The sequence below is a fragment of the Dermacentor variabilis genome, chromosome 4, assembly GCF_050947875.1.
Source record: "Dermacentor variabilis isolate Ectoservices chromosome 4, ASM5094787v1, whole genome shotgun sequence".
Classification (NCBI taxonomy): domain Eukaryota; kingdom Metazoa; phylum Arthropoda; class Arachnida; order Ixodida; family Ixodidae; genus Dermacentor; species Dermacentor variabilis.
Genome location: NC_134571.1, coordinates 33,056,275 through 33,081,256, shown reverse-complemented (window position 1 = coordinate 33,081,256; position 24,982 = coordinate 33,056,275). Strand labels below are relative to the sequence as shown.

Below are 24,982 nucleotides of genomic sequence, written 5' to 3'. Positions count from 1 at the left end.
ATCCAATGTGGTATAGTCCAAACTCGTAACATTCAAGTCCCTTATGCGCACGTGAACGTTTTTGGAATGCATAAAATGCGTAAATCAAATGCGTCGTCAAGTGTGCATTCTGCTCAAGTTTACGCGTTCTGTGCACGGCAACGCTCGATATTGTGCTGGATACGTCAGTCAAAATATATTTGAGCTCTTTTGTGATGTCCAAGTTCATAAACTTTTGCTGGTAAACGTATGTGCTTCTAAATCTATAAATGGTCGTTCTTTGAGCTCCGTATTGGTTCAAGTGCACAAACATTTATTTTAATTGGCGCCTTCTCATTAACATATGGGGGGGGTGCAGCAGAAATTAGGGAACTCCACAGAATTGCAACCTAAATTCCAGTGGAGGAAGCAGTTCAGGCAAGGAAGCCGTGGTGCCGGGTGTGCTCCTTATTATAATAACGGGTTTTTTCCCCTGTCTTTTTTTTTTCATTCCGTTTTCGTTAAATAGTGGTTTGCGGTTCCTGTGGAGCCTAGGCCTAGTCTGGTTGCCTCACTTCTCCCCGCATCTAGCCACAGCTTTTAAACCGACATCGGGGACATTGAGCACATGGCTGCTTATAATTAACTATGTTGATTTATCACTTCGAGGATTTAGATATTTCTTATACCTCCGCTATAAGAACGAGGATGTAGGAAAGACACACACACCACACCACTGCGCTTGTGGTGTGGTGTGTTTTTCTTTCGTGTGTCTTCATTTTTTGCGTAGTTAAAAGAAACGTCTAAAGCTATGAACCAACTAGCTCGCCAGAGCGTGCCACTTTGAGGAACATTGAATGGTCATACTATAAGGGTAAATGGCCTTCCGTGCATGTGTGGGAAGCTTTGAGAGCGAACGTTGAGCCCGTTTCTAATAGCAGTTATTTAAAATTTCTTTTACTACTCTAAAAAGTGATTGACAGGTTCAGACGGCATTTTGAAAATTTCGTAAGGCTCTCCGATGCCATATTTAACTTAAAATTGCGATCTTTATAATGTTTATTTTAGGAGAGATGTCGTGTTTACAATGGTTGACTTTGAAAGACGCTGTAGTTCGTGATAAAGGTGAAATTTTTGTCTACCGGCAAGCGGCAAGCATCTAGAAGAAAAAAATGCCAGTGGCTTAGCTCGGCTATGCCAGGATATACCTAGGGAAAGCCAAGGCATAGCATGGTTACCTTTGGTTAATCTTGATTGCAAGTCCAGGTTAGTCTGGTTGTCTAGCTCATTTGCGGAGTTTAACCAGTCGTTCGGCGCGCTGTTCATCTATTTCCTGGGCGATTCGTTTCCTCTTCATCTCGTTCCGATGTCGATTTCAGGCCTCCTCCTGCTGATCAGAATTGTCGCCGTCCATACTGCCGTCTCAACTGTGGTTGCGGCGCACGCGAACTCTCCTTTTCAATTTTCCGACATGTTATCAGGCATGCGAAGCAGCTGGCGAAGCAAGCGGAGGCGAGCGCAACGACGAGGAACGCGGTGTGACGTCATACCGAACGGCGGCTGCGGAAAGGCGCGGTGCTGCACAGCGGCGAAACACCTGTGGCTCGGTGCTACTAGTGGAGCATGCGCAGTAGGGACTGAGGAACGAGAGAGAGCGAACTATCCGCGGCGAGGAGCGCGTTGTGACGTCATGTGCCTCCTCGGAGCACCGCCACGGCGAAATCGCAAGTTCGTGGCCAGTAAAGCTTTCGCTTTAAAATTCAAGTATCAGAAACTTGATAATGCTCTTCGCCCAGTGAAAGCGCCTCAAAATGAGAAATTTATCGTGTATATAGTTCTTTGAATTTCATAACCAGTACCAACAAGTACCAACCTTGATCTTCATAAGCCTGATAACTCCGAACTTACATGCTGTTGAGTCCCCAACATCCCTCTTGCACAATTACCTGGAATCAGCAAATTTTTTATAAGGCACGGATTTATACGAGCTTTTGTGCACACACTGCACTTGATGCGCCGAGCAACGTCTACAAATTTAATAGTGCTACCTTCTATGTTTCTTAAAATGAATTTTCGTCTAGGTCTGGAGTCGTTATCCACTTCACGTACTTGAAATAACGCCTATGCCATAAACATGATGCTACTCAAACTTTCATACTGGTGTCTGTCGACATTGCCATAAGCCAAAGGTATGAGTCTCAAAGGGACTCACATGGTTCGTCATAGTTTTATAACTTGTGGTTTAGAACACGGAAGTCGAAACGGCACGCACGCACACACATGTATGCACACATGCACACAAAGCAAACACAGACACACCCAGAGAGGGAGAGATAGAGCGAATGGCACTTTCGTGTGTATGTTTCTATTTATTTATTTGTATTCATTTGTTAAAAGCTTTGTTGTCCTGCTTGAACTTCCACGTAAATTAGAGTGTGTCATAAACCGTTATTCAATCGAGGAGCAATTTCTATGCATTGACTGAGGCCGCCCTTTTGCCAGCACCGAGAACACAGTGTAAGGAGCACACATGAGCAATGCATGTATCTGGCGTTGCTAGGGGCCGGTAGGCGATCTCATTTTCTAAAGTCCCTTTTCAGTGTTGTTCTCTAGGTAGCGGTAATCTGCGTTAGCTACATCTTGTAGCTGTACAAAGGGGGAACACGAAATGGAAACAAAAGTAGAAAGAAAGAAAGAAAGAAAGAAAGAAAGAAAGAAAGAAAGAAAGAAAGAAAGAAAGAAAGAAAGAAAGAAAGAAAGGAAATAAATAAATAAATAAATAAATCTACTTCATTACGGAGTCTTTTGGGCTTCAGATGCAACGACAAAAAATTTGCAGGACGCTTAAGAGACGCTTGGAGGACGCCTTTACGAGTGGAACGCGATAGCGTTTAAAAACCCCTTATTGCTTCTCATGCTTCCCGGCAACTGCAGCTTATGTAACCATAACGTTTACCAGGAAACGCTGGCTGCGAACGCTGTGCACGAAGGAGAGCTTTCTGGTAGAAACACGACTTCTTGCGTGGGTTGATCTCCTGTGATTGTTTCGCACATTTAATATTTCAGTCTGAGAATAACTAACATCGAAGACATGCGCTGTGGGTGTTTCTTTTTTCATTACATTTCTTTGTGGGCTGCCGTTCTCAAATTTCCGAGGAATAACTTTGTAAAGAATGAGAGACAAGGTCTGAGCAACTTTGGCGGTAGAGAAGTGGTCGGATATGCGTGATTCGGAACTTCGTGCGAAATTAATTTTGCCGAGGCGACGTCCGACTTCCGACACGGAACGCCGATGCCGGATTTTCTGCGACACGGGCTCCTTAGCATTTTCGCGTTAGTAGACGGAAACTCCTGACGCCATTGACATTCTTCCTTCGTCTGAAGCCACATGATAAGAGAAGGACATACGAGCAGACTCTCGTCTTCAGCCGTTCCATTTTGGTGAGTTGCATAAATGAGTGCAAAGTGCCACGGGGCACCCAGAAATCTATGACAGTAGCAGTGCTCCATGGTCATAAAGCTTAACTAAGCAACGAAGGACCAACAGTAGAGAGCGATAATGAATGGAAAGCAGGGATACGCAGAGAAATGACCATATTGTTGATTTTATCTAGATTTCCTTATTGTAAAGTAACATGCGCAGTCAACGAGACATAAACGCGGTCTAAACCACTTGCAACCAGGCATGTCACAAACGTTATTTATGGACTATAGCTGAAGTTCAAGTTGTTTCGCAAACTTCCGCGCGCACACTATCGAACTTTACTGCTTACGCGTCGATTTCTCGTCCCAGAGTCACACAGTGATTGCATCGTCTACTGAGTTGCAACATGGCGCTTCTATCTATAGGTTTCAGAAGAACTTTAGTTTGGCTTACTTGGTGTTTACTGCATATCATATTGGCCGCAAATAAAGACAAGAAACGCCGAGAGACGTCCGTGTTGTTTTTCTGTTCTCTTCCGCTGTCCCCGTCTTTATTTGCAGTCAATCTGATATGCTGTAGGTTTCATTTGTGGCTTTGGCTTTCTGTGGTTGTGGCTTTTTCTTGTCACAACGGCGGCGGGTGACTAGAGCTATTGCTCGGCTGTGTCTGCATGGTAGTGTTAGCATGTGTGTTCGAGGGTGTTTGTGCATGCGTGAGTGTATTAGTCTATGTTTATAATGTATGTGTTTGCAGTATGCGTACATGTCGATGCGTGCGCACCATCGTTTTACTTTGAACTTTGCGCATATTGTATTTTGTGTTTTTCCAGGTGGTGGAAATTTCCGGAGTCCTCCACTACGGCGTACCCCGTAATCAGAAAGTGATTTTGGCACGTAAAACCCCATAATTTTGTTTTGTTTTGTGTTTTTGGTTGTACTTAGTCGGTGTAGTGTCTGTGTTGTGCCCTCTGTGCATAAAGTGAGGAGGAAGACGAAGTGATTCTTTGATAGAACGCTTCTACGTTTGTCTCCGCTTTTTCGCTTTGTTTTCCTGCATTTCTGGGAGCTGCCGCTCCCTCCTTGCGGCAATGGATGAAGAAATCTCCGAGGACTTTCCTGATGTGCAGCCGTCAGGTCGGCTAGCGTCCAGGAAACGTGGAAGTGCATCAAGCGCTACAGACAGCGAGGCCACTGAGATATGTTCGGACAGCTACGACTCATCGGACGATGACTTCCAGGTCGTGATGAGTAGATCAGCGAAAAGAAGACTACTGCAGGCATCTTCGTCGCCAAGTGCTTCTACCGTGAAGAGTGCACCGCTGCGCTGGCCGCACACTGTGCTCTTCATGCCCGTGGACCCGGCGACCAATTTGCGGCTCCTCAACAGGCAGGTCCTCTCTTCCTTACTTGAGAGAATCGCACCAAATGAGATTAAAGACGTGCGAATAAACTCGCGGAAGAATGTCCTGGCAGTTGATGTTTTACATCGCAGCGCCCTACAACACCTGCGTAATATAACTGATATCGACAATGTAAAGGTGCGATCAATGATCCCCACAGGCGGCGATGGTACTGCGGGCGTCATTTATGACGTCGACGTTGCCATTTCTAATGACGACTTGCCAACGTTGATAAAGCCAACGACAGAAGGCACTTTCATTACAAGGATTTCCAGATTGGGAAACACACGCTGTGTGAAGATTTTGTTTGAAGGAGACAGCCTTCCTTCCCACGTCAAAGTAGGACATGTCCGCCATCCAGTACGACCATTCGTACCGAAGCCCCTCCAGTGTTTCAAATGTTGCAAGATTGGCCACGTGAAGGGTGTCTGTGTGAACAACGTCGTGTGCCCGCGGTGCTCTGAGTCTCATTTAGAAGACGCCTGCAACGCACATGTTCTAAAATGCCCTAACTGCAGTGGTCCTCACAAGGCCTCATCAAAGGATTGCCCGCGGATGCGGACGGAATTCACCATTCTAAAACGAATGGTGCGGGACAATTCAACGCATCGAGAGGCTGCCACCGCTGTACGGCGACGTCGGCATCGACACAGAAAACGTTCGCGAAATTCCGAAACTGCAGATAGGTACACGCCAGCTACCGTCAGAAGGACTGCCGCATCACCACACTGCGCCACCAAGACAGATACAAGGAAAGGAAACAAAGCGGGGAGGCTCGCCCGTCCTGAAGAATGGCCTGAGCTACCGAGCGCACATCTCCCTGCTAAGTTACCTCAAAACGCACCGACTTCCACGGCTTCTGCACCTGTTGAAGCGACGCTGATTGATGATCTCCAGGTCATCAACATTCTGCGGTCGCTCATGAATGCCATTCGCGTTATACTTACCAACATGAAGTCTTCGTCTGCGCAAAGCGCACTACAGGTGCTGGACACTTTGAGTCCAGTACTTGCAGCTCTTCGTTAAAATCATGGCTCTCCAGAAGCCGTCGTTTCGTGACGAGGTCCGAAACGCGTCGATATTTCAGTGGAACGCCAGAGGACTGAAGTCGCGCATGTCGGACTTTCGACAGTTTGTGTTCACGAATAAGTTCCCAATCATCGTCATCTGCGAGCCCTTATCAGATAACATCAGACTGTCCGGGTATGAGTGTTTCATGTCAGCCACCCACGGAGAATGCAGCAAGATCATCGTATTCATGCGACGTGATCTTACGTATGTCCATCACCCAGTGTCGCCTGACCAAGAAAACCAATACGTATGTCTGACAGTAAAGAAAGGCAAGCTCACTTTCACATTAATTGGAGCCTACATATCGCCCTCAAGTCGGCTGGACTGCGAGAGATTACGGCGAATCACGACGGCGACTCCGCAGCCTTTGGTGATTACTGGAGATTTTAATGCCCACCACCATCTCTGGGGTAGTTCTAAGATAAACTCGAGAGGCAGAAAATTAGTGTCATTTGCCTCCGAACAAGAACTGTGCTTGTTAAATGATGGAAGCCCCACCTTCCTGCGTGGAACTGCCTACTGTAGCTGCCTGGACCTGACCTTTGTTTCACGCTCTTTCACTAGAAAGGTCAGGTGGTTTCCGGATATTGAAACGCGGGGAAGTGACCACCTACCCACTTATCTTAGGGTTGAAGGGTTGACGGACTCCAGGTTAGCCGGCGTCACACAATGTATCGACTGGCCAATGTTCAAGTCAATTGTCGAAGACGGCTGTCGTGATGACTTGTCCTCTAGCCTAGAGGACATCATAAAAGGTGCCCTAGAGGTTGCGAAACATTCGCTTCTGAGAACGTATACACGCACCGAATGCGACATCGAGCTAGAGAAGCTTCGTGCAATTCGTCGTCGTGCAGAGCGAAGATACAGGCGCACGAAGTCTGTACATGACTTGAGGTTGGCCAGAAGAACTCAAAAGAAGATTCAGCGTCGCATGGACAAACTCGCATCGCAAAGATGGAAATCATTCTGCGAATCTTTGGATCCACGAAAACCTTTGTCTCACATATGGAGAACTGTTCGTGGTCTCCATGGAACCCCTCAGCAGCGCCACCCTTTTAAGTCTTTGGCCCTTCACCAACAATGCAGCGAGATTGACGTAGCGGAAGCTTTCTGCAGGAGGATTGCTGGCGAAACTAGTTCCGCTGGAACATCGACGCTCCACCACTCACCGGTTTCACGCGACCCCCGCATGGATAGTCCTTTCTCCATGGACGAGCTCGAAGCTGCACTGGCCTCGTGCAAGCGTTCATCTTCACCAGGACCCGACGGTATAACCTACCGTGCCCTATGTAATCTTGGCGAAGAGGCTCGAAAAGAGCTCCTGCTCTTGTTCAACAGCTCCTGGCAGACAGGTACGGTTCCGCAGGAATGGAAGACCAGTCGCCTAATTCCACTACTCAAGCCTGGCAAGTCGCCTGTAGACATTGCATCATACCGACCAATTGCGCTTGCCAGTTGCATCGGAAAGCTAATGGAGAGGATGGTTCTAGCACGGCTAGAATGGTACCTCGAACATTACCAGGTATATCCAGATGCAGTGGCCGGCTTCAGGCGTGGCCGTTCTTCCATAGACAACGTTATCGACTTAGTGACGTACGTCGAGCACCAGAAGTCCTGCAAAAGATTATCTGCTGCCCTGTTTCTGGATGTTAAAGGAGCGTACGATAACGTAACGCACGAAGCGATTTTCAACGCGTTAGAGGCAGTAGGACTTGGCGGCAAAGTCTATCTCTGGATAAGTAGCTATCTACATAAGAGATCCTTTTTCGTGCTTACCGAGGATGGCCCGACCTCACAGCATTACAGTAACCGTGGGGTGCCTCAGGGCGGAGTACTCAGCCCAACGCTCTTCAGTCTAACACTCATTGGACTCTCCGACATCCTGCCAGGCACCGTTAGGCTCTCCATCTATGCCGACGACATTTGCATTTGGACGTCGGCTGTGACGCGACTGCAGCTTCGCGCGCGGCTTCAAAAGTCAGCCACTTTAACATCATCCTACCTTAGAGAACAAGGACTTCGTATATCATACGAAAAGTGCGCAGCGGTGGCATTTACCAGGAAATCAATGTCTCCATACATGATATCCGTCGACAGACACATGATCTCGTACAACACGAGTCACAGATTTTTGGGGGTGGTCCTTGATAAAAATCTCTCCTGGACCCCTCATGTGAATTATGTGAAAAAGCGCCTGACAGGAATTTGTCATATGTTTAAGTTCCTTGCAGGAAAGACCTGGGGAGTACCAATACACTCTATGCTGCAACTGTACAGGGTCCTCTTTATTGGATTCCTACGGTACAGTCTACCGGTCATCTCCAACACCTGCAGAACTAACCTGAATATAATTCAAAGCATCCAAGCCCAAGCCCTCAAGATATGTCTCGGTCTACCGCGTAGTGCGTCAACGACTGAGGTTATTGCAGTCGCTCAAGATTTCACTATTAAAACGCACATTATCATTGAAACAATGCGTGTGCACATACGACACTTTGCCCGGACCCCTACCCACCACCTAGCAAGTCTCCCAGTAGATAGGCCCCACGCGACATTCAGTGCGACTGTCTTCGCGCACTGTGCCTCTTTCAGGTCAGGTTACACACCTGCGGCAAGGCCTTCCATTCCTCCATGGTGTATGCGCCGTACTCAAGTGAACCTTACAATCCCAGGCCTTCAGAAGAAGTCGGACTTGCCATCATCAGCGCTCAAGCAACTAACTTTACTTCTCTTGTACGAGAAATACAGCGACTGCACACACGTCTACACTGATGGATCAACTACATCAACCAGTTCCGGCGGCGCTCTAGTTATACCAGCAATGAGAATAACCAAGCGCTTCAAGACTTCCCATGTCACTACGTCCACAGCTGCAGAGCTCGCGGCTCTCCGCGACGCGCTTCAAGTGATAAACGCTGAAAATCCTAGAAAATGGGCAGTCTTCTGCGATTCAAGGCCGGCCTTGCAATGTGTGCAGTCGTTTCTCCGACATGGAACTCACGATCAGCTCACGTGCGAAATCGCGGAACTTGTTCATCACTTAACAGCAAAAGGACATGATATCTCTTTTCAGTGGATACCAGGTCATTGCGGTATCCTTGGAAATGATGACGCCGATAAGGCAGCTCGGACGTCAAACCAAGAAGACCGCTGCGTCCCCATTCCTCTCTCAAGGACCGACGCCGCGAGGCAACTTGGCATTCTAGCACGCACGATCTCCTTGGCAGCGTGGAACACCGCACATACAAGGCGCACAAGACTGCACAGACTAAACCCGTCACTTCAACTCAAACCTCCAGCGGGTCTACACCGACGTGAAGCGTCTCTTCTGTGTCGGTTATGGCTTGGAGTTGCCTTCACGAATGCCTACTCAGCACTAATTGGAATGGCTAATACTCCTGCATGTGATGTTTGCGGATGCGAGGAGAACATTGACCACTTATTGTGCCATTGTCCACAATTTCAAGCACAAAGACAGTCTTTGTCCAACACATTGAGGAAACTAGACGATCGTCCTCTGAGTGAACAGACCATATTAGAGCACCGTCCCGACCGATCATCGGCTCAGAAAGCAATGAAGGCACTTTTGTGTTTTCTCAGAACTTCTGGTTTGCTCGAGCGACTCTAGCTGAAGTGCTGTCCGTACGCGTATCTACACCTTCTCTCTCCCTTCTTTCTCTTCCCCTTCTCCCATCCCCCAGTGTAGGGTAGCCAACCAGACTATTGACTGGTTAACATCCCTGCCTTTCCTGAATTCTCCTCTCTCTCTGTGCATAAAGTGGCGGAACATCCTGCGATACACGTGAGGTTATGTGCGTGTTCAATTCGGGGCTGGCAATTCTTGTCATACTCCAGGCCAGTGAAATACCTTCGAGACCACTGAGTTCCTTTCCAGCATCCTTCAGTAAAGGCTTTGGTCTCTGGTTCAGTAGTATGCGACCTTTCAGTGGCCGGTGTTCATACCAACCAGAGAGAAATATGACAGCTTTATTGACAAAACCTAGATCACGTATTGTTTATTTTTTTCTTGTGAGCATGCACGTGAACACTTGTGGATGCTGAAAAGGGTATGAATGGAAGATAGTTCGTACGAATCTATCGATGAAAACACAGGGCGAAATAAGCATGGACAAGGGAGAAACACAGGACTAGCGCTGGCTAACTACTTGAGTTTATTACACTCATACAAAAATATACCTTTCAAAATGGGGTTTGTGGCACAGGAGAATTATCATGCGCTTCCAACCGCGCATATGTCAAATGATTAGACAGTGAACTGGTAAGAATGAAAGCAGAATGCACTATCAGTCTAGTGGCCGGGCTAGCTAAACTCTTTGTCAGTAAGAACGATCGAGTGAGCGCTGCTGCATGTGTCACCTTTACGCACTATGGCAGAAGCTCCAAATATCTCGCGTGCTGTTTGGTCTCTGTACTGGCGCAGAACCAGTTCCTCTTGAAATACGGGATTGCTTCCACACTTGATGCATTCCCACTGAAGCTATAGTCGTACAACTTTCTGGCATTCTGTCTTTGATTAAACTTACTGCGTCTATGTACGCGTGTTTTTGGTATACTGTGGTAATCTGCGATATTTTTTGTCTCTTCACAGCGCTATGTGATCAGCGCTTTTTCGTTAACGAAACTCTTAATACAATTAATCTCTTTATCAGACGTACGCTATCTTTATACCCGTAGCGGGTGCTTAGTGCCTTTGGTGTTGCACTTACCACAAGGTCGCGGGATCGAATCCCGGCTACGGCGGCAGCATTTTGATGTAGGCGAAATGAAAAAAAAAACGCGTACTTGGACTTAGGTGCATGTTAAAGAATCCCAGGTCATCAAAATTAATTGGGAGTCCACCACTACGGCGTGCCTCATAATCAGATCGTGTTTTTGGCGCGTAAGACCCAATAATTTTTACGCTATCTTCAGGAGAAACGAACTGTTTCCCTGCCTCTGTGCTGGCTGTTTTGATGTCGTAAAAGGCTTTCAGGCATTTTGAAGTCGTTTGCAACAACTTTTCGAATGAAAGATCACAACGAATCGTTTGAAATAAAGTTCTGGCGCCGAATTCGTGAATCTCTTCGTTCGAAAGTGTACTTTGCCATTGGGCGGCTCCTTTCGATATTAATATGCCCAGCATCAAAATTGGCGGAAATTTCCTCTGACGAACAAGTCTAGCGCTAAAGCTTTGTGCGAATACGGGGCCCTGAAGCTCTGAACGACAATGCACAACCACTGCTTAGGCCTTCGATGCAAAGTTGTTGGAAACACGACACTCACCGGCGAAAGAGAGCAGGTATGGTACGGAGAGCATGGCGTGCGTCTTCTGTCCAATGCGGCACTCGCCGGCTTGTCAGTCACATCCATAGGCGCACACAATCCGTCTTCTCACTCACTGTTGCTGCGGATGTTGCCGGTGTTGCCAATATTCCAACTGCCGTTGGCACCGTTGCTACGGGCGTTCTGGCCGTATTGGCCGAACGTCGATGCCCAGCATAAACGCCCTGCGCATAAAATACACACAGTGTGCACCGGTGAAGAGGAGCGATTCCCTTCATATTTGCACACTGTAAATGAGCTTCGCTCTTTTTAAACCTAGAATAGTCCCGTTCTGCAATTGATTTTCAGCTAAACTGCTAGCGCTCATCATGGAAAAGCAACGTTGCTAATACGAATACTTTCTTCTTATTTGATGTAGCTGAAAGGGAAACTAAAGAGAAATATTAGGTCGAGCTAGGTTGATAGAGTGTACGTCTAGAAGTCTATCATCATTTTCTGCGTGCTAATATATAATTCTGAGGCGTAAAAATTGACCCTGAAGGTCGCGCTGTTTTTCCTCAGTTTGAACCTCCAGCGCCAAAAGTGAGGAGTTGACGAAATCTCCGCGTGACGTTCCTCTATTGTGCTCTTAGGTCATATAGAAACTCTTTATTTAGCTCTATGACAAAGCGTACTGCTTATCGGTTGAAAGTGTTTTGCTTGCGTGAGTGGTTCTGCGGCTCTGCTTGGGTTCAGGATACGGACCTGAGTCTCTGTGGCCCGAGCGAGCGAAGATGGTTGTCGCCTCTGAGGTTGTAATTGCTCAATGGCTATGGTGTTGGGCTGCTGAGCACGAGGTCGCGAAATTGAATCCCGGCCACGGCGGCCGCATTTCCATGGGGGTGAAATGCGAAAACACCCGTGTACTTAGATTTAGGTGGACGTTAAAGAACCCCAGGTGGTTGAAATTTCCGGAGTCCTCCCCTACGGCGTGCCTCATAATCAGAAAGTGGTTTTGGCACGTAAAACCCCACACATTTTTTTTCGGCAGTTGTAATCAGAGAAATCAGTGCGGCTGCCACTGGCAGGACATAAGCCGCTGTCAGTGAGTCACACAGATGACGTCACATATGAGAGCTACCATAGTCCACAACAGAGGGCTCCATTCTGAATTTACATTTTCGTAATTTTGTCGCTCACAAAAGCTCTGTTTTTGTTACGAATGATGAATTCGTAATTGCAGAAGCACAATCTTTCAATTTAGCTCAACTTGATATTTTCGTTTAGGTTTCCGTTGAGGTTGGCACGCGGTATGCGATGGGAGCCTGTCCATTCTGTTTCAAGGTTCTACTTTAAGCCGTGCGTGGACTTGTGCGAGGAGGCCAATCCGAGGCTCAAATTCTACAAGTTTCTTCTTCTGCTTCCTCTTCTTTCATTCGTAAATACAATTTGTCATCGTCAGGCCTCATTCGCTGATAATCTGCAAGCGATCACAATCGCCCCGTTGTTTTCATTTTCTTACAAGCCGTTTGAGGGTACGATGGGCTTTGTGAATACGCCGGTTGTATTCAAGAACGCTTTAAACTTGCGACATGACATGCGACTTCAGCTAAAGAACCTTGTTGGACCATGACAACGTCAAAGATCTCAACTGCGCCCCACTAAGGCGCTTATAACGTTCCTGCTAGCTGCTGGCCTCAATGAAACTCCCTAAACAACTTTTTTGTTAGTGCTGCTTGCACACGTGTATGTGTAGGGGCTTTGTTATTGTTTTTATCACACTCCCTTTCTTTCATTCCTTACCATCTCACCTGGAATAGTATGCCAGGCCTGTGGCTAATACGCATCGCCGGCCCTTCCGTCATAACACCTCTCGTACCTTTATTGTTATAGTTATAATTTATTTATACATATGTAAACACCATCAAGAGTGAAAAAGAGAAAATATGAAGCAAGCTAGCGAGTGTCTCCTAAAAAAGACGCCGCGCATATATATATATATATATATATATATATATATATATATGTACAGGTGGCGTTTGTAATTGTTTGATTTAATTACAGGCACACATACGTTCCCCGTAACAACACACAGACACACAAATATATATATATATATATATATATATATATATATATATATATATATATATATATATATATATATATATATATATATATAATATGTGTGTGTGTGTGTTGTTAGGGGAATGTATGTGTGCCTGTAATTAAATCAAACAATTACAAATGCCACCTGTACATGACTCGTGACGTGGACCCCTTTTCGTGCAAGTTAAAAGTGTTGCTCACATTTCGTTTTATCACACCTCCAAGAAAACATGTGTAGGACACTGATGTAGCGTCGCAATTAAAACCAACGTGCACGCGTTAGACTTTGCACCCGTATCAGACGTCAACTTCCAAGCCCTTCCACCGAAATATGAAGTCGGTCTCACTCTCAATTTTCCCAAGACAGCGCGAATATACTCTATGCGGATCGAAAAAAAAAATAGAGGCTATTCGTTTTAGAGAGAGAGAGAGAGAGAGAGAGAAGGGAAGAAGGAAAGGCATGGAGACTGAGTCCAGTTTGCTACCCTACACGTGATTCAATAAGTTCCAAACTGGCTAGAACACGTGGAACACTGCAAGTGCTCAAGTAGGAACAAAATTAAAGGCAAGGTCATTGAGCTGTTCCCTTCGAAGACGGCACACCCTGGCATTCACAGGAGTGACGCGGGTTTTCACACGCGATGAAAATACCTATCTTCATCTGTGTGTACCTTAGGATTGTAGTAGAGCCCATCACTGTCGCCATTTCGCTAGGCATTCGGTTAAGTAAACTTGAAGCTCTGTAAATTCACTCACGAAGAACACGTTCCAAGGCATCACTCCTCAGCGTACTGCCAACAGAGACGCGAGCGACTAAAACTTTTCAAGGAATATCGTTTACGCATTCGCTTCGTGTTTACAGCAACGGCGGCAGTCTTGCACTAAATGAGTATGTTCGTTCGTTCTTGTTTTCTGCATTTTATTACATCCGTGGCACTCTCCTTTTCTTAGCTAACTTAAGCGTAAAAGTAGTAACCGGAACAGACGAGGGTTCGGAAATCGCATTTCGCCTAGTTACAACAACAACAACAACAACAACAACAACAACAACAACAACAACAACAACAACAACAACGACGACGACGACGACGACGACGACGACGACGACGACGACGACGACGACGACGACGACAACAACAAAAGCAGTCATTGCTACAAATGGTTAAAATTATACTCTGTGCTGAAGCAGAGCAGGGGTGCTGCACGGGCGCACACAGGAGCTTATGCAGCGATTCGAAGCGGCCTGTACGGATACTTAAATAAGAAATCAAGCATCACAAATTCAGGTAGCCGCCATAAAATTTCGCTTCGAGGGAAACACACTCGGTCTTTTATAGAACAGGCTAGTAAATGTTTCGAGCGTCATCAGTGGTCCAGCATTAAGCGTGTTAATGCTTCACGGATGCCTACTAACATGGCGCGGCGTTGAGCCATTAATCTCGGGACTGCGAACAACTTTTGCGAGCGCCGCTGTTGACTTTGGTTCGGTCACGCTTGGCGCAAGTACCATGACGTTAACTTCCCCTGATTGCATTTTGCCTTTCGCCTGCACGCAATGCGAACGCGAAGCTCCGCGAATGCATAAACGATAGACGTGGTTTTTTTATCTTTAGCGCAAAATAAAACGCTTTCCCGTTCACAACTCAATGCATCCGCTATAGCTACTTCATATCAATTAAGGGGATTACGCGAGCCGCCATGGATGGCATATGCCTGCTTTTACGCAAATTGGCTCTCTCTAGTTCGTCTGTTATATCTCGTTAGTCTTTTCAGTAAGTTGGGCTAATCTACGAACTGACGGAGCAGTGAGGAAGTGATAACAAACAGGCAGTCCTTACGGTTAATAAGGCTTATATATTAATAGACGAGAAAGAAGAAAAAAGCAAGCAAGCAAAGAAATAAAAAAAAACGTACAAAAAGTTCGGGACACGCTTGAAAGTGCCCCCAAAGGGAGCATAGGGGCTGCTTGGCTAGGAGAATCAGGCGACAAAGAGTACACAAATTCATGGCAAGAAGTTACTAAAAGGTAAAGAGGTTGCACTATAACAGTCGCCAACAAGTATTGGTTCTTGTGAGAGTAAAGTAATTTTACTAAGGTAGAAAATGATAGTGTAGGTGTCATGTGTAGTAAACAATAGAATAAATATTAGCTGTAGAATATTGAGTTAGTGGGTGTGAGTTACTCATTCCGAGAAAGAACTGCTCTAAACGCCCTTTTTGTACTTGACTTCATAAGAACGCTTTTTTTTTCTGTGCTGTAAATCTGCACGTTGACCGGAGTGACAAGTTAAGCATGTTGCACTATCAAGACAGAAATCGTGTACGTTCAGCCGTCACTTCCTTTTGTCTCACTCGCTCGCTCATTCACTCACTCACTCACTCACTCACTCACTCACTCACTCACTCACTCACTCACTCACTCACTCACTCACTCACTCACTCACTCACTCACTCACTCACTTACATGTTAGCATGGTGATTAGACACCTGGTCTGTTTCAACGCTGTCCCTGTAACTTTGTGCCTGATGTCAGAGAAGTTCTTCATTCTGGTTAATTCTTCTTTCTTTCTTTCTTTCTTTCTTTCTTTCTTTCTTTCTTTCTTTCTTTCTTTCTTTCTTTCTTTCGTTCTTCCTTTCTTTCTTTCTTTCTTTCGTTCTTTTTTAGAGCGCAGCTCTTTGGCGTCCGTTCCTGGGTTTCGCGTCGTCGTCGGCCTCGTAACCAGCTCCGCCCCCCTATCATCCCCCCAGCGCTAGCAGCGACCGACTGATACCGCTGGATGCCGCTGACGCCGCTAGAGAGTCAAGATAACGTGACTGCATAGAACACCGTCGCCGCCATGCAGAAAGAGGAGGAAAGGGTCCCCCCCCCCCCCTGTTCTTGTGTGGCGGATAGGGTGCTCTTCAGTTGCCGACGCACCGGTTATTTCACGTAGGCCCCGGCACGTCGACGAATACGTGACCACCTTCCCACGGCTAGACCTGGTTCTTAGCGCTGCGGAAGCGAGGGTATCATATTGTTTGTGTCGGCATCGGCGGCGTTGTCCCTGAAACCAACTCTGCAGCTGGGGTTGACTCACTATCGGCGTCAGCGGCATCAGTCAGTCGCTGCTATCTCTTCCCTCCTCCCTTTATCGTGTTGTCCGCTTGCTGCGCGCGCTTCTGCCCCCATCGTTTGCCGCTGGGTGTACACGCCGCCCCCCTCCCCCCTCTTCCTGCGAGTCTCCGGTTGTCAAAGCGCCGGCTCGAACTTAATTCCTTTCTTCGCTCCTCCTCCAATGCAACCCCTGTGCGGTGGCAATCAGAGAGCCAGATCGGTGGCGGCGGATCTGTATATGTGCACCGCCCGAGCCGAAATTGCCGCTGCCGTTCGCCCTGTGCGGTGGCAATCAGAGAGCCAGATCGGTGGCGGCTTGACATAAAGACAAACAGCAATTTCCTAACACTTATGCGGGAGAACATCCCGTTCCTCTCGCTCGTAACGCGTCCCACGGCTGTGACAACCTCGCGAGGCACTTGTATAGATCTCGTCTTTGAGAATCAAGCATTGGTGTACCAAGTCGAACATATATCAGTCTATTTCTCCGACCACAAAGCTTCCTTCATGACTGTCAAGAACTGTTAGTGGAGTCTTTGTTAAAGGAATACGTGTGAAAAATAAAAAAAAATTCTGTGATAGCGCATACATGTGTTGCTCGATTTCTTTGCCCCAATCTATCGAAAAGCTGAAACAGCTTATTTGCTGCGCTCAAATTTCGCATTAGGAAGTAACGTAATCGTCGGTAATTTTTTTCTTTCTTTCTTTCTTTCTTCCTTTCTTTCTTTCTTTCTTTTCCGGTTATTTGCGCAATAACGTTTTACCAGAGAAGTGGTTTTAATGCAATCAGAATTCTTGGAGTACTTGAGGCATTCTCGGGGGGGGGGGATGAGGGGCTCACCGTGTATTTCCTTGTCTCTGTCTTATTTATCTGTTTGTCTGCCTGGCTTTATATCTCTGTCCCTAACCATTTCACCGCTAACTTAGGTCACTGGCTATGTTTCACTACGTATGTGCCGCCAGGTATGTGCCACTCCTCTTTGATTAAACTTTTTGACCCCAACTTGGGCAACGTATGTGCCGCTTAGTAACGTCTGTTTAGTAACGTCTGTGCCCATTTTCAATGACAAGGAAAAAAAAATCCTTTAAAATTTCCCTGACGGTCGGCGGAATCGAACTCGCGCCACGCGCAGGCTTCGCAGCCGCGCCACTAGATAGCGCAGTGGGAAGCGTGTGAGAGGAGCCCGTCTGTATGCACATTTCGGCATTGACAACACGGTGTGTGTCGTTACATTGATTCAGTGATAATTGTATTAACGGCGACAAACGTCACCAGATGCATTCTGCCAGAACTTTTTCTCTAGGTATCCCGCACACTTACGTTTGACGAAAATTACGTCACCAGCTGACATAGCTCAAAGCAGGACACATATAACGAGTCGGGGAATACCTTATGCACTATCCACTACAGGTGTGGTGGTCAAGAGCTCTGTACCATACGGTATTACTACCACTGAACGCTACAAAAACATCCCCACTGCAACAACAGCAATAACAATAAATATACATATCCAACGCACATGTTGCAGTCTATTAAGCGAACCTTTCGTGACGCCGTCAATTAAAAGCTTTGCGACAAATTCGATGCGAACAACGTTGTTTACTTTCAGTTAGTTTCAGTTTGTTACTTTCAGTCTTGCACCACGTACGTACGCGTCTTGTTCCTTATGTTCGTCAGTGTAACACTAAGCGAAATATAATCACGAATGTTTACTTTCGCACAATGCATCGTGTAATCACATGTAATGTTTTTTTTTTATCCACCAAGAAAGTCACAACTTTATTGTCGTGCTACTTTTCTATGTATGCACTACACGCCCACAAGCTATACGAAATGCAAACACCAAATATGGCGAATGCGCAAAGAGACGAATACGCAGCGATGCCACAAGGACGAAGGCGATGCGTGACGCTTTCTCCCGTCTTTGTACTCGGACTTTCGCTGCTAAAGCGAAGAAAGTACTCGGTAGTGCTGTTGCACTACCGAGTTGCGAGAGCCAAATGCTCTTTAAGGTGAAAGGGCTGTCACTTGAGAGTTTTGTGGCGTCTGAAGAAAAAGGCACTGCGGTCAATCGTCGCACTGTGTCGCGTTTCTAATCCGCCCGAGCTGACTGGTTGTGGAGCGCATTTGTCACCGAAGTCTGCTCGGCGACTCTTGTTGAGAAACGCCGAAATTCTTCCATGGATAATTCGATTTTCAATGCCGTATCATCGTGAACATCCCCCACTGCTCTTCATGTCCACTGCAGGACGAAGGCCTCTTCCTGCAATCTCTAATTACCCTTGTCTTGTGCTAGCTGATTCCAACTTGCACCTGCAAATTTCCTAACTTCATCACCTCAACTAATTTTCTGCCGTCCTCAGATGCGCTTATCTTTCCTAGGCACCCATCTAGTAAATCTGCTGATTCACCGGTTAGCTACACTGCGCTACAAATGGGCCCCCAAGCTCCATTTTTATTATGCTCATGTGAAGCAGCACACCTTCTATCCCTGTTTTCTTTCTTATACATAACCGTTCGCTTCCTGTCTCTCAACGTTACGCCTAACAGTTATCGTTCCGTCGTTCTTTGCGTCGTCCATAACTTCTCGAGCTTTGTTGTTAACCTCTAAGTTATCTGTCCCTTATGTTAGCACCGGTAGGATGCAATATCGTACACTTTTCTTTTTTACGAAAGCGGTAAGCTCCTAGTCAGCATTTGGTAATGCCTGCCTTATGCACGCCAACACATTTTTATTCTGCAATTTTCTTTCTCATGGTTAGGGTCCCCTGAAACTGACCTGGATAAACGTACTCCTGTGCCGGCTGTAGATGCTGACTGGCGATCCTAAATTATTGCTGTGTTACAAGGCATTTAACATTACCATTGTCTTCTGCATGTTAATATTCAGCCCCTCTCTTACCTTTTCTTTGTTAAGATCCTAAGTCTTTTGTTGTACTTCGTCCCCAGTGTTGCTGAACAGGACAATGTCATCTACAAACTGAAGGTTGCTGAAATATTCGCCGTCGATCCTCACTCCTATACTTCCCAGCCCGATAGCTTGAATATTTCTTCTAAACATGCAGTGACTAACATTGGAGAGACTGTGTCTCTTTGCTTGACTCTTTTTCTAGATAAACAGCTTTCTACTGTTATTGTGGAGAACCAAGGTGGCTGTGGAATCTTTGTAGATGTTTCCCCAAGATATTCACGCAAGCCTCCTGTACTCCTTGATTAGGCAATGCATCCATGACTGCTGGTATTTGTACTGAGTCAAATGCCTTTCTATATTCTATGAAATGTCATATATTTGCATCCTACTAGTGATTGCTTTCACTCTTCCTATGGCTACACAGCGGCAGCAGGTTTCGAGGTAACCTAGTTTGGTTCACAAACCAAATAGTCCTAATTCTTGTTTTCATGTCTCTCCGAGTCTCAGCGTTCATTACAGTTTCTGTGTAGATAAGGCATTCATATTTCTTAAATCACCTTAGTGCAGAATAAAATCTGTGCAGTGTCTATCATAATGGCGCCAGCAGTATCAGATGAGACCGTTAATGAACCTGACTGCTTACCTGGAAAGTTACCGCAATTCTTATGTGCATGAACATAAGTAACTTATTTACCACATAACATAAAGCCTTACTTGTCAGTAATGTCTATAGGCCTTTTTTACCTGTGTGATTACAAGGTACCCAATAGAGTTCTCTAAAGATAACTGCCCTGGCACCGATTATGACGACTATGTCCCCTTTTCGCCTTGTGTTACTGTTTTCCTTCAACCTAATTAAAGAGAAAGAAAGTTTAATGATACGAAATGCAGAAAGGTCTGCCTGAGGTACATTCCTCTAGCCAGCTACTCTGCGTTGGGGGAAGGGGTAAAGGAAAAGAAAGAGGGAAGAAAAAGGCGCATGATGGGTGACGATGATGAGGAAAATTTTAAAGCATATAGTAAACAATTTGGGCTACTTAAAGCCTACAGTCCAGGCCCGTGCTTTACAAAAATCAAGTAAGACCGGGGTAGCCTTAAAACTCGGTTTAACGTCTGGCCAAGGGCCTAACCTAACGTCCTCCGACAGCGGCGGGCTGCCGAGGCACGTAAGGACATTGTTCAATTTTTGACGTTCTTTCGCGTTCTGAGGGCTGTCACACAACACATGACCTTATATTCTCGTTCACATTGCACAGCTCACAGCCTGGAGAATCGGTGCGTTGCATGTGGTGCACGTACCCGTGAGTAAACGCCACCTCCAACCTAAGTCTGCTCTCGAGACTGGCACAGCTGCGGTGAATTTTGGGTAGTAGCCTAAATTTAATCGTAGGCTCCACTCTTTGGAGTCGTCTGTGACGACTATCCGGATTGTCCGAGTGCTTTTCTGTTTGTGATCGGATGGCACTTGTGATAAGGCAGTTGGCTTCAATTTAATTATTCTCACTTTGTGGTAATGTTCATCTTTTCGTTTCTCGTGTATCGTGTTTCAATTCTTGATGCATTCTTGAGGCCATTCTCGATGCGGTTTTGTCGCCTTTTTGATGCACTGATTGCGCTTCATTGTAGCAAATTGATCAAACTTCGTTGTCTGTAATGTTACCATTTCGTTTCTTTACGTGTCCTTGCAGGACGGCGGCCATCACTTCTGAATTTGTATCATGCTGTCAAAAACTTTTCCCGTTCCTCAGATGAGCTCATCCAGAATAATCACTATTTTTATCAACCCATGCACCAACACTGGCCGTCATCTTTGGAAGATCTTTTGACTTAGAAGATTATATTTTAGCGCGAACAGATTGCACAGGACATTCAGTGATTTCTATTGCTGGTGTCGATGCCAAATAAAGACAGCCGTTCACGGCGGTGGTGTAATGAAAATTGGAAGTGGGCTGAACCTGATGCCAATGCATGATACATGTCCTCGATAGCGTTTCAATATAGCTTGGAACACGAACCAATCCTGGAGGCTATGTAATCAATGGCTGGCTTAGCAAACCTCGATAATTATATCGCATCACAGTGCCTCGGGTGTAGCATGAGGATGTGTGAGATATCTTTTACATCCTGGAAGCGTTTTTTTTTTTTCACACTTATTTGCAGCTTGCCTCGCTACCCTGTGCACTCGGTCTTGCACAATGAAAGGCGTCTTGCTGTCACACAAAACTTCCGAGGCCATATTTTAGCTTTTCAGCGGCGTTTGCACTGAGAGTGCAAAAGGGCAAAGCCCTCCGGCTTCCTGGAACTTACGATAGCACCCACGAATCACGGATGCGTTGCAATGCCTGCAGGCGCTACATGAAAGGTGGCTGCTTGAAATGCATAGCCAGTATAGAATGGTTCGCTATTTCGCGATAGGTCGCTCCCAACTACGTTCATGAATAGGCGCGCTTTACATACGTTGCCATTGCGTTGTGTACCAGGTTCTCATCAAGATAAACCGATTTTTGTTTTGCTCGTTTTCAGGAAGCAGTTTTATGCAAATCGAGTTTAGCCTTTGTTGTGTGGAATGCCTTGCGTGTGTAAGAGAATCTTCTGTGCATTATAGAGTTAAGTTTATTGTAATGGTATGTGCCTCAAAGTTACCAGAAGACCCGAACTAGGGCTGATAAATACATGTTTGTTCTCTGTCTCTATGCTACCATACATGTTTAATAATATTTTTACTGCAAAACTTTATAAAGTGGCAAAATATAGGCTGCCGTCTATACACGTTATGCGCGAATAAGTAGATAAATGCACAGAAAGTGTGAGGAATGCGTCGTGTTTTATACCAGGGCCCTCAACGTGCATTCGCTGGTTCAATGCAAACTTGCGCGAACTGCCGCGCCTGTCGGCAGGCATTCGCCGTCATTCGTGAGGGGGGACGATATACTGCTCGGATAGCGCTAACTGTGACAGAAAGGAAGGGGAAATAATGTTTTGTTTACGTAATGCGCATGCGTACTGTACTCTGCACTAGTCCCACAAATGAATGAGGCACAGTCGTCACCTTAAGATATGTTTAAAGATTTCATTGCATTAGAAAGAAAGAGGGATTAGAATAGGCATTGGTACGCAGATTAATAAAAGTATTTTCTCTGGAACGTGAGACAAGATTCTGTTTCGTATGCTACTGCCAGTTATTACTCCAGTGAAGTACGAAACTCTCAAGAGAGAAAAAAAAATAATCTCTCCGTTGGAGTGTGTGGCAATTTTACGTAGTAATGACAACATTTGAAAGTCACACAGATATCACCTCGGTGTGCAAACACTTGTCTGCTGGCGTCACTAGACAACACGTCGCAAAAGTTAGTGTGAGTGCTTGTTCTGGGCTCCATAATATTTATTTGCACAGAACAACATCTAGTGGCTTTTGCTGGACGTCAATGTCATCTTACCTTTGCAGCCTATTTTGTGCCCGCTTTTTGTCGTTTCGGGGAGCACGAAAATGACAGCTGTGTTGGATATCTCATCACATTTTTATATGAAAATCAAGCATGTGCAATTATATATGATCTTAAATAGAAAGTGAAGTGGAATAATATTTTCTAACAGCTTTCACCCTCAAGCGATGGTGAAAATGGAAGATACTGACTTGCGATCTTCCTTCAAATATTAGCGAAAATTAAAGCACGATTAGCGAAAGGTTACACCTTCGTCACTCTGAGAGACGTCATTTAAACACATTAACGAATAACTACATACTCGTCTGGGATCGGACAGGGGAGACGGTGCGTGACGCTTTCCTGTCTTGTCTTTTTTATGACTTCAGGCACAAAGAGCTGACGTAATGGATCACACGGCCACGTATACGTATCGTATTATTACTCAAAATTCTAGGCCAATACTTCGGGTAAATGCCTCCGCAAATCCTGCGATATTGCAGTGCTCTTCTGCTTCGCTATGAACATGAAAATGTATTTTCTTTTTCGCAACCTTTAAATGTAAACATTGCTTTTTTTTCTCGCTGCCCTCCAAATAAATCCTAACACGTGACGTTGTTAACAAACAAAGCGCAGTTTTTGTCCCGTGAGATTGCTGTAGACCTTTTTTTTTCGTTCTATGCAGGTTCACGACGTAATGCTTAATTTTGTATATTTCATAGAGCCTATGTTGTACCGCAAGAATAATTAATGTTGTGCGAGGCTTCTTTGTTATAATTGTCACGCAGCGACTAGCCCGCAGTAAGAGCGTAGATATCTTTAGATTAAGCAACGCCCAGAATCATTAGGTGCCCCACCCGCCAGAAAAGCGCAACAGGTGGCGTCTGATTGCTTCAAGCACGCTCGCTCGCGTCACGACACCGACGCGACCTTCGGAATCTGCCCTTCTGAAGCAAGGATGGTTCGTCAAAACAGGCGCTATGCAATCACGATAGAGGGTAAAATGATAGCAAACTATACGGCCGATAACCAAAAATTTACATTTAAGAAAATAGCGTCTTGCTTGTTGATTGAGGGACGGCGCGATTAATTGTGTTTGACGTCCCATTGCTGCTGCAGATCCTACGAAAATCATAACATCGGGGGGTTGCCGGATTAATTTTTCGCACTCATGGATGCGGACCCAGGAATTTGTTTTCGCACGTCAAGCCGTAGTCCTGTATATTTTTTAGTTTTAGTAGGCTTCTCTGGCGTATATTACGTTGTTCTGTCATAGCCGTCAATGTAGTGACGTCGCAGTCGCAGAATTTCTAAGGCGATGCGCGGCAAATCGTGGTCTGCGAAGCGCGGAACGCGGTGACGGACTCCCAATTCGAATCGCCCGCTACATTTACACACACGCGCGCGCGCCGACGTGAGCCGGCATGCGAGAACAACACAGAGCACTCGAGCGAGCCTACTCACGGGTCTAGCCAATGATGAGGAGGAGAAGGGGACAATGTCGTAGCCGCGACGTTTGAAAGGCGGCTCGCCGGAATGCGCGACGCGTGTTCCCGAGGTCCTCTTCGCACCTGTCTCGGCGCGGAGCACACCGTCTACGAGAGGCGCGTTCTGCTCGACCTCGTGGTTCGGGTCCGGTACTCGGTCGGTCGGAACCCCCCGCTTTTGGCGCTGGCGGCAACGTGCGGTGGCTCCATCTATCGGCCCGGGCCCTGACTGGCAATCCGGCGGGGGAAGTTTTCCGCATGCTCGGGAGCGCTACGAGAGTGTTTGCATGCGAGCGGGATCGCGAATGCCTGGGCGCGAAGCGTGCATTTAGGTAAACTATCCCCTTTTGTTTCTTAATCAGATATTTCGTCTCCTGCGATAGCTTACTGGTATCCTGTACCAGTATCCTGTACCAGATGAACCTCATATCCTTTCAATATGAGGTTCATCTTGCTTGCACGCCATCCAACCGGAATTTTATTCGTTTTAATCACATGCTCTATGGCATTAGTCAGCAGTGCCTCGCTCTTTGGACTGTTGTTTTTAATGCGAAAGCGTAAAATGGCTCATGAGGCAGAAAGTATGGCGTTGGCGGCATGACCACACGATGGTAAAAAATAGATACATACCTTCGACCTTTGGTGGAAGTTGAACCAACGGCCTTTGGAGTTAAGGCGAAGGTAATTAAGACACAGTTAATTAAGATTGAGTTAATTAGGGCACTCGCACCCCCTACCTTCGGTGGGAGTAGAATGCACGACGTTTGGCATTAATTAGGATGAAACTAATTAAGACACAATTAGGATATAGTTAATCCATGCACTCGAGGGCACGACCGTTGTT

At 46.1% G+C, this 24,982-nt stretch overlaps 1 protein-coding gene across 1 annotated transcript in view; it reads right to left on the bottom strand.

The window, feature by feature from the left end:
- The window catches only part of LOC142578895 (cell adhesion molecule Dscam1-like), a 186,294-nt gene extending 161,898 nt beyond the window's left edge, over nt 1-24,396 (bottom strand). The window contains exons 1-2 of the mRNA XM_075688568.1: nt 24,116-24,396; nt 11,136-11,359 (exon numbers count right to left, since the gene is read on the bottom strand). Of these exons, the coding sequence (XP_075544683.1) occupies nt 11,136-11,169 (34 nt within the window). The 5' untranslated portion in view covers nt 11,170-11,359; nt 24,116-24,396. The remainder of the gene's footprint in view (nt 1-11,135; nt 11,360-24,115) is intronic.
- Between the last annotated feature and the right edge of the window lie 586 nt (nt 24,397-24,982).